The 10,451-nt window shown below is 40.3% G+C and overlaps 1 protein-coding gene across 1 annotated transcript; it reads left to right on the top strand.

Annotated features, from left to right (window-relative positions):
* The first annotated feature begins 291 nt into the window (after positions 1–291).
* Positions 292–6,611, top strand: LOC111230941 (cyclic AMP-responsive element-binding protein 3-like protein 3). The gene is made up of 10 exons (XM_022757839.1): positions 292–423; positions 1,767–1,907; positions 2,125–2,518; positions 2,688–2,797; positions 2,967–3,059; positions 3,167–3,273; positions 4,236–4,304; positions 4,424–4,508; positions 4,631–4,724; positions 4,880–6,611. The coding sequence occupies exons 2-10, from the start codon at positions 1,767–1,769 to the stop codon at positions 5,284–5,286; spliced, it is 1,500 nt and encodes a 499-aa protein (XP_022613560.1). The 5' UTR covers positions 292–423; the 3' UTR covers positions 5,287–6,611.
* Positions 6,612–10,451: the final 3,840 nt, after the last annotated feature.

Raw genomic sequence — 10,451 nt, 5'->3', positions numbered from 1 at the left:
ACATATTATTAAATTATTTCTATTTATTAAATTTCTTTTTGGTGTGTGTTACATATATATATATGTGTATATATATATATATATATACAATAAACAATATAGTAATACGTATTTGTATTACTTTAATAATAATTTTATAATATGTATTGTCATTTTCTGTGTTTTACTGCACCCCCTAGTATGCGCTGAGCGGGACAATAATGAGTACAGTGTACTACACTTCCCAGAAGCACGGTGGACGATCACGTACCAATATCCGGCTTTACGTGATGACGCAATTTTTGCCTTGTTGGAAGGTAGTTTCAGGAGGAAGCGCTGTGACGGTGAGCGGTAGCAGTAAAGAAATCCGGAGTAGAGAAAGCTAAAGACACACACACACGGACGCACTCACTCGAATGGTATTTTGTCTCCTGTCATCTCACGGTAAGAAAATTAACGTCGACGTTGGCCGTGTTTAATGTTTTTCAGCGTGTTTAATGTCAAGAGGGACCACGCCCTCTTTAATATAGCTCTTGACAGGAATATTAAGATAACGTCAAGTAGCTAAGTCGTCGATGTTGGCCTAAGACATTTCCTTATTTCTGCCAGTGGAGTAAATTATGCAGGTACATTTTTCAGCCTGGTATAATCAAACGCTCATGAATCACATTGCTTCAGCCAGCTGCTACTTAAAGTAGGTCATTCCGTTTGTGTCTTAAATGGCTATGCTGCAAGACAATACCCTTCATCTTGCAAGACAATAAAGGCACCCTGCATCCGAACAACATTCATGAGTATATATTTTTACTTCAGCAAGAAATGCAGTGTAGAAATGATAGTTTCCTGAATTTAACTAAACGTTACACGTCTTATTTGTTTTGATACTTGATATTGTATTCAGATCTCGTGACAAAGACAGGTGGGGGCGGGGCTGAGTGTAAGATGAGGTCATGATGGGAGCGTGGCGATGATGCAATATGAAGCTGTTTATATGGCAGTTTAGTATACGTGTTATTAAGCCACTGACAGGGAAGTATGATCTGTCATACTTTAGATCCCTCCTTATTTTCTGTGGCTGCAAAGGTCAAAATAGCATCTACATGCACCCTGAGCCTCCACATGAAGGTCAAGGCAGATTACACTGCAACATCCAAGCAGACTAGACATTTCTGTAGGATAGCAGCGTACCGGACCATCTCTTAATTTACTATACCACCCTCTTTTCCTGGTTTATCACTGTATTACCACCACAAATTCTATAACAGGATGATATTGTAAAACAAAAATCTCATTATGACTACATCTGACTGAGTACTTTGGCTTGACATCTAAAATCAATGTGTTATTGACTATCTCTACTGCATTATTGAGTATGACAACTGGGGCTTTTATATAACATTTAATCATAGCTGAGGTGTATGGTAGGATCTCTGATAAGGAATCATATGATAGTCATAGAAGCATTCATTGTCTATTTCAGTCAGCTAAAACTGAAAAATTAGTTCTTTTTGTGTTCAATATTGATCCTTTAATTTGCTTGTTTTGTCTGATCAGCAGCTCAAAATCCAAAGATATTCCTGTAAATTTACAGTGTTATGAAACAGAAATTCATCAACAACAATTTTACAAAAATTAGCTATTTGATTTATCAGCAAATATTTGAAGCACTGCTTAACTGTAATGCAGCGTATGAGATGAAAAAATGACAAGTCATTTTGAATTTAAGCTATACCAAAAATTTATTGACAAATATTTAACTTAATGCAAATGCTCCTGTGTTTTTACAGATGTCAGTCACTGAGGACCTTCCGGACATGGATGGGACAGACCTACTGGGGCTGCTGTTCCACGATGGAGAGGGCGGATCTACTGAGCCCTTCTTTCCTGATGGCAACAGGCTCATCGAGTCCTGGTTGTCTGAACAAGATGTAAGACTTCAATCACAGAAAAGAAAGATTAACTTAGTATGAAGTTAATAAGATGTAATCATGATAATAACTGTCCAGGGGTTTGTAAACAATAATATAAACATCTTTAAGTCTATATATCAACTACACCATCATGGAGCAGCTAAAAACATAATAGCCTGACAACTTACCTGTTGTGTGTTTGTTTCAGAGTTTAATACTGTCTTTTGTCCCCCAGATGCTGACAGGTATGGATACTGAAGACTTTCTGTCCAGCTTGTTAGAGGGAGAAGACAACATGGGGGCTGTCTGTCCCTCTCATTCTCCTTTGGGCAGCGACAGCGGCATTTCTGATGACAGCAGCACTGTGGTTGGAAACAACAATCTTCTGGGATGCCCAAGTCCTCATGGCAGTGATAGTGACGTTGTGCCCAGCCCCAGTTATTCACAGCCCAGTCCTGTGCACTCGGACCCTGCCATGACCCCTGGAGAGCTGCACACAGAGAGCCTGGAGGCCTTAACCGTCCAGGCAGATCACAGCTACTCTCTGCTGCAAAGCGGAGGGACGGACATGGACATCCTGCAGAGTGTGAGGGCAGAGAAGCCAGATACAGATGTCTTCATTGATCTGGGTATGTGTAGTCCAAGAAGTCTTGAATATATGAAATATTTTTTTTAACTAAGTCTTCTAAATGGCAGGACATTTGGCCATTTAGAAGACTTTAACTTTAACTAATATTTTTAAGCAACAAATGGGACACTTAAGTTTATTTTAACTGTACTTTTGTTTTCCCTTGACAGACGACCTGGTGAGTGAGGCAATGGAGGAGGACGTCACCAGCGAGCTGCCCTGCACTTTGGCCATCGAGGACTCAACAGAGGATTTAGCACAGCCCAACAAAACAGACCAGGTCAGTTTCTCTCACTCTTTTAGCTGGACCAAGACTCCTTCTATATCTTACCAAAGACCCAAAGATTCATGTAACATGCCAGTGTTATCTGACATGTATCATTTGTAAGATGGCTCACGATGCATGCTACAAATATGGCAAATGCAAATGTTGTCTTTCCTCCCTTCAGTTCCAGTTTAAAGAGATTGTGCTCTCTGAGGAGGAGAAGCGGCTTTTGGCGAAAGAGGGAGTAACCATTCCCACACACATGCCTCTCACAAAGGTGATGACACAATCTTTCTGAATCTTTCTGATCTTTCTGCGGCTGTACACATTGTCATCTGTCATGTCAACATTTGGTTTTAAAGCCTCCTCCTCTCTGTGTAACAGGCAGAGGAGAGGACCCTGAAGAGGGTCAGGAGGAAGATCCGCAACAAGCAGTCTGCTCAGGAAAGTCGCAAGAAGAAGAAGGTGTACGTTGATGGACTGGAAAACAGGTGAGAATAAGAGGCTAAAATTTTATCAAATTAGAATTTATTTCTCTCTATTACAAATGTTTAACAAATATACAGAATTTTTTTACATCTGTTCTTAGGATAACAGTCCGATATTCCACAGAGCTTTCTCTGCACTAGCCTGCAGAGTTACTTACTCCAGGGACCACCTCCAAATGCTTTTATATCAGAGCTCAGGTTTAGAAAAATAAAACAATGACCAGCATTCAGATGAATTAATAGTTAATATCATGGCATTATGGGTAAATGTGGCTAAAAGGATAAAAATGTCTTGGTGAAGAATTTTACTGGTAGGCCAAAAAGTTGTGTTGTTCTGATCATAGTCCAGCTATTGTAACTTAAAGAATTTAAAGGACTTAAAAGTTGATTAAACTAAATTTTGCATGGATGGAAAAGCAGACAAATAGTGCTGCAATTAACAATTATTTTTATTATCAGTTCATTTGCTGATGATTTTCTTCATTAATTGTTTTGTCTGTAAAATATAAAATACTGAGACATGCCCATTATAATTTGTAATTGCCCACAGCACTTCAAATGTCTTATTTTGTCTGACCAATAAAACCCCAATGATATAGTTGTAGGAACTTGGCCATGTTTTGGCATTTTTACTTAGAAAACAGTTTCAAATTAATTTTCTGTTATTGCTGACTAATCAATTAATTCAGTAATTTTTGCAGACCTGTAACAGACTTTTTCTTAGTAACATAGCTATTCATATATGAGTTGCAGCTACTCTTGTCAAACTCAAGAAAATACATTATAGGAACTTAAAGAAGAACCGAGCAAATGTTTTGTCTGCTCAGTACCCAGTGACTATTTATGCTGGAATTGATTTACTGTTTGTCTTCAATTTTAATGGTTGATGAGGTTTTATGGTTGGTCAAACACACTATGTATGTTTGGATAAATAAACTGATCACTTCAACGACTTCCCACCACAGGGTTGCCATCTGTACTGCACACAACCTGGAATTACAGAAGAAAGTCCAAATGCTTCAGAAACAGAACATGTAAGAACGCTGCGATATCACTTCTTAATTAATATGTAATAACACATATCTCGAAAGTGTTTCTGAATTTGTTGACATCAGTCAGTGTATCAGTCAATGTGTGCTCTTGGTTCCTCCAGGTCCTTGATAGAGCAACTGAGGAAACTACAGGGTATTGTGAAGATGTCAACTATGAAGGCCAGCACAACCAGCACTTGTGTTATGGTAAATTTGTGGACTGCATTCATTTCTTCTTTCTCTCCTGATTATTGTTTCATATTGAGTCTCAAGTTCTTTGTCATGCTGCAGTATTTTTTCCTCACTTTCTCCTTGGGGTTACCCTCCAGGTGTTCCTGCTCTCTTTCTGTCTCATCATCTTCCCGTCAGTCAATCCATTTGGGGGAAACACAGAGCAGAAGGAACTCTACACACCCTCCTCCAGTAAGTTACCTCAAAAAAAAAACTGCAGTACATGCTTGCTGGTGTAGTACTTTTTTTTAAATCTGAATTATGACCAGGATTTCATGAATTTGTCTTTCAGCAGTGTGGCTTTCTTGGCCCAGCTTTGGTAATCAATTTTTCTCTCATTGTTGCAGTCATCTCTCGGACTTTGCGCTCATTGCCACCAGAAAGCACAGATGCCATATCCTACCTGGAGCCTGAGGAGGAGGAGCTTCTCTTAATGCCCCAAGCAGAGGTGGAGAACAGTAAAGCCATCTTCGCCGGGGGTCAGAAGAACCACACCCCCGACTACCAGAGGGTGGAGCAACCTGACTCGGAAACAGGCGTCAATAGCAACTCCTCGGCAGACTTCCCTGGTCCAGCTCAGGCCGCAGAGATGAAACCGGGGCCGGCTGGCGGAGTAGGGGCCTTACAGGAAGGATCCATTGATCCTGTAGTGGCGTCTGCTGTGGCATACGAGGTTTCAGGGTCCAAGGATAACTGGATAGATCGAAACCCCCCATCTGTCATATTACAGCAGCACCGCTCAGATGAGATGTAGTTGGGAGATATTTATTAATATAACCAGCAGAGGGAGCCATATTCCTAATGTTTTGGGTACAACAGGGAAGCTTAAACTTACAAAAAGGGGAAATACCAGTAATTATCATGATATAGGATCAGTCTCTCTGTCCCTACTTTTCCTCTCTAACAGCCTTCTGATGTACTACTATTACTTTATTTGCACTTTGTTCCGATTTCCTTGTACCAGTGGGCAAAAACAACTGGTAAGGGATTTCCATATTTCAGCAGTGTAAATTACCTAAAAAAACTGGACATTGCAGTGATAATATGCATGCTTGCATTGCCGGAGGCCCCATGCTACTTAGGTAGCACTGAGGGCTCTCACGTTATTGTACAAATTGGTGATGGTAACCAAAATTTGTAGGCACCACCACAGAAAAATGTATCAGGTACCAGCAGGAGATTACTTGAAGCGAAGTATTACTTGATGGCATTATTATTTATTACCAAATTCTAGGGTGAGCTTTGTCGGACTCTAGACTGTCTGATAACCTCAAGCAGATCTTACCATACGCTGCTCGTCATGAATGACTCTCCCATAGTAAATTGTTGTGAATATAAGTAGTCCCAACACGTCGCACTGCAGACTAGTGAGCAACATCCATTGCTTGATTCTCATAAAGCTTGATCAAAGTGGTTGTCTGACCACCGTAATGCTTAAGCCATTGCAGGACATTTGGCCATTTAGAAGACTTGTAAAGTTTGTTAGTATTTCCCCTTGTAACAAGGGTATCCACGCTCCGTTTAATTTTAGAATGCTTAGTTTTTATGTTGTACAGTAAAGGAAGAAAAATTGTCCACAAAAAGTTGAACAAGAAGCTGAACCCCTTCACCTCGCTATTGTCAGCCGACCCCGGTCTGCCCCTGCAATCTCCTCTTTTACAATTTCATGGGAGAGTTCTTACCTTTATAAACAAACCTGAAACATCTTAGCACCTGTGTGCACAGAATAAGGGGTTTGATATACTGTATTTGCTCAGTAAACCGTGTTGCAGTATAATATACTCAAAAATGTGATGACCTGTTTTGTCAGTGAGGCATTTTTGTTTCATTTTTTTTGTGTATTTCTATGTTTCTGTTGGTAATAAATGGAATCTAAATGGTATTGGAACTTCTCTTTGTTATAATCAAAGAGTCAATGAGATTTTAAATGTTGCTCATGTTGAACAAATGCACTGACATTTGACATAGTCCAAGAATGGAATGTAAATATGCTTAAATGATTGTCTTCTGTACATTTGTTCTCTTTATGTATAAAACATGTCTGGACATCTATAATAATAAACTTTTTATATATCGCAATTTCAGTGAACTCGTTCGCACTATGTTTGGAGTGAAGTCATAGATCATTCCTATGTGCCCTCAAAGAGGCTACATCTCCAAGACAACCAAGTTAGGCATGCTAGCATTTGATTGACTGAAAGGGCAAGGGCTAACTCGAGGCTCATGTCGTGAGAATATCACAGTGGTACCTAACATCACCAGAAAAATGTCAACTGAGTAACCATGTTAGCTAGCGTTAACTAGCAAACTAACCCTGGCTACTGTCACCTGTAGGCTAGCAGTCAGGTTGCTAGCAGGAGTACCCAAAATGGTGAATATATCAAAGTATGAGTATCATTTCTGTCAAAAAATCCCAAGAAAATGGCTGCTGTGATTTTTTTATGTCTTGCTATACTATGATGTTTTTATGCATTACTATAGAATAATTTATTAATGGGGCAGCACGGTGATGAAGTGGCTAGAACTGACGTCTCACAGTGAGAAGCTTTTTGGTTCGAACCCCGGGCTTGGGGCCCTTCTGTGTGGAGTTTGCATGTTCTCCCTGTGCCTGCTCTGGTTCTCTCTGAGTACTCCGACTTCCCCACACAGTCCAAAGACATGCACATTAGATTTATTGACGGCTTTACTGCCTTACTACATATACTATGACGTTTTTATGTCTTACTATACTATGGCTTTTTTTATGTCTTATTATAAAATGACTTTTTATGCCGCCTGGAGGAGTAACATAAAATTCACGAGGTGACTAACAAACCACAACGACAAAGAAAACAAAAGGAAATGGCTGAGACACATGTAAAGTGTAACAGGAGTGGGTTTTTAATATCAGAGTAACACAAGTAACAAAATGCAAATTCAAAGAAAAAGACAACATCTAACCTCCCTGAAAAAGTCAGAGAACCCCAACAAAGCTTCATCTGCATTAATAAAGTTGTTTGCACAACAGAAACACTTCAATCAGAAAGGACAGGTAAGGATTGTAATGACAATGCCTAAAAACAACCACAGCAACAACACAACACATCAACACAACAAAAAGGGCAGAAGCACCAGTTCTGGGAGGCGGATATAGATGTCCGCTGATAAGGAAGTGACGAACAGCTGACAGTCATCTGGCACATGCTCCATGATGTTTTTATGCCATTACTATGCTATGGTGTTTTTTTTAATGCCTAACTATACCATGACCTATGACACATATATGACATATATACTGTATGTCCCTATAGCAAGAGTGATGTTACCATATGTGTCACTTATAAGAGGATATATCATTATGACATATATGCATCCTCTGGATATATGAAGATATAGGTTTATGACATATATGAAATACCCAAAGCAAAATGCAACTTAATTAAAACAACATGTTTTTTAAAATTCTATGTTTGTATATGATTTTTTAAAATAATTTCTTATTAGATTTAAACATACATGTATAGCTTTTATATTTACATACATAATATGAACATATACTGATAGGCTTTGGGATGTTTATATATTTAAGTAATATATGTCTGTAATATAAACATACTAAAATACATGTTTCTATTTTCCATGTTTCTATTGTTCCAATTTCTAACTTCATATGTAATTTTTACATATAAAGGCAATACTTTAAATACATATATGATTTTACTTCATATGCACATGTATTTCCTATATGGAAATTAAACCTGTACATATATAACATTTTTGTATGGGCATTCCTGAATGTAAATCCAGATCTTATATGTTAATAAACCGTTTGGTTGACTGCATTAAAAAGCTAATGTCTTTGTTTTGGAGGGGTGGTGGGGTTGTTGCGTCCCTACCAATGCTGAGACCAAACGTACGCCCTTGCACAGAGGTAACCTCAGCTGTGGGGAAATTAACGCATATGGGGACTGGTTGGTGACTCAAGTCTGAGGGTGGTATCATGAGTCACGAGCTTTTTCGACATGTTGAGACTTGCTGTGTTGGGGGGGTCAGTCGCTATAAGTTCCAGCAGGTGGCGCTGTTAGTCCAGGTTTCTGACACTGCGCTGGCATCACAGCAACTCCGTAGATGGTGTAAGATAGGGTTAAAGGTCAATCAGTTAACATTTGGGCACCTTGATATTTGCTTTCAAACAAATGACACAGTGGTTTTTTATTTGACTCATCGTTTAACAAGAACCCTATGATGAGAACAACCTTTAATAGAGCTCAATGTTCTGGTAATTAGGCGTCCTTTGTGCTACTTGGACCCCTATTGTGTGGTGTGACTCACTCTCTCTTAGCTGTGAAGATTTTCTTCATGATAAGTTTTGAGCTTTTATAATTTGTTTTCCAAGACTCAGTTACTCATACACATTGTATAACATTGCTTATACTATAGTAGACATGATTTCCAAGTTAAGGCAAGACCAGTCAGCTGGTGCGTAAACATACACAGCCTCCAGCATCTGTCCGAACAGCGAGTGATGTTGAATGTAAACTCCTGCAGTGCCACTGATAAGATAAATTGACCTGAAAAGACTACTGGCTGCGGCACGTGGCGCTTTTCGGGAGGGGGGGTGGCAAGCGCATCTGTCGGGCATCTGCCGTAGGGCACTGAATGGAGTGGGGTAATAAAGAGTGTAGAGCACACGCAGGACGCTCACGCACACACACATAGGCTACTCACATCCCCCAGCCCAATGAAAGGACCAGGGGGCAGGTGGAGGACGTGAGTATTGTTGTGACACAAAGTCGCTTTATTCTCTCTCCTTAGAGAAACGACACGCGTCAAGACAGACCGGCAATTAAGCTTCCTTTAACAATGTACAGACAAAAAGTGGCGTGTGCCGGCCACAAGCTGTTTTGGTCACTCCTCCAAATACAAGGTCGCCATCAAAAAAATCAAGCTCTATTCGGGTCAGGACAGGCTTGCTCGCTTGCTCGTAACTTCCGGGCTGTACTGACTGTAAACACAGCAGCAAGTTGGGTAACAGGTTGGTAGGATATGTGTGCGCGTGCAGGTGCACCATCAACAAAGCTGTTTATTAAGGGAGAAGCAATGCTGTGTCTACAGGGAAAGTTTGGATTTGCTATAAATATCACAGCAGTGATTCCCCCGAGCTGGGGAAGTCCACTTCTCAAAGGACTGTTCCAGACTGTTCACTTCACTGCTGGTTCCACCGACCCGGCATCTTTCCCTCAAATGGTCTGCATATTCGGTTGCATTGTCAGTGAAGGATGGTCTGAAATGTGTCGGTCTGCTGTGCCCCTTGGTTTTATAACTGTCATGGGAAAACATTACCTGGTGCATAACAATTATATAACCTACAAACACAAGGCAGGCAGGTGGAAAGACTAGCCCAACCTCCACGTGTAATCATCATGACACAATCAATCTAACATATATATATATATATACATATATAGGCCTTTATATTTAAAAAAAATAATAAAAAATTTCATGGGATTCTCAAATGATTTATGGTCAAATTTTAAATTATAGGTCATATATGGCAGCTGCTCCGTAGTATTCAGGGGGGTCATTGAAGCGACAGTGGGTTCAAGCTTTATACGTGTCAGTGATACAGTGACTCTTCAAGTCCACCGTAAACAGGACTTTTAGTTTTTGTACACAAGGCAAGGACAACTTGGTCCGTGGGTGGGTGAGGGAATGAGGGAGGGGAGGGGGGGATTTCTTGAAAGGTTGTAATCTTGCCCCACGTGGGGTTGTCAACAAGCTCAGCGTAACTGCCCGGGGACTTTTGCTTTCCTCACCACCGCTGCTCTGAGCCAATGGTAGCATTCAGGCGCGGAAAAGACCGCCCCTTGCCGAGAAACAACGTCGACCTGCTATAAAACCACCCACAGCCTGTTCAGAGCTCAGAATAACGCAAGAGAC

The sequence above is a fragment of the Seriola dumerili genome, unplaced genomic scaffold, assembly GCF_002260705.1.
Source record: "Seriola dumerili isolate Sdu_G_001 unplaced genomic scaffold, Sdu_1.0 BDQW01000290.1, whole genome shotgun sequence".
Lineage (NCBI taxonomy): Eukaryota > Metazoa > Chordata > Actinopteri > Carangiformes > Carangidae > Seriola > Seriola dumerili.
This window is presented reverse-complemented; position numbering and strand designations above follow the sequence as displayed.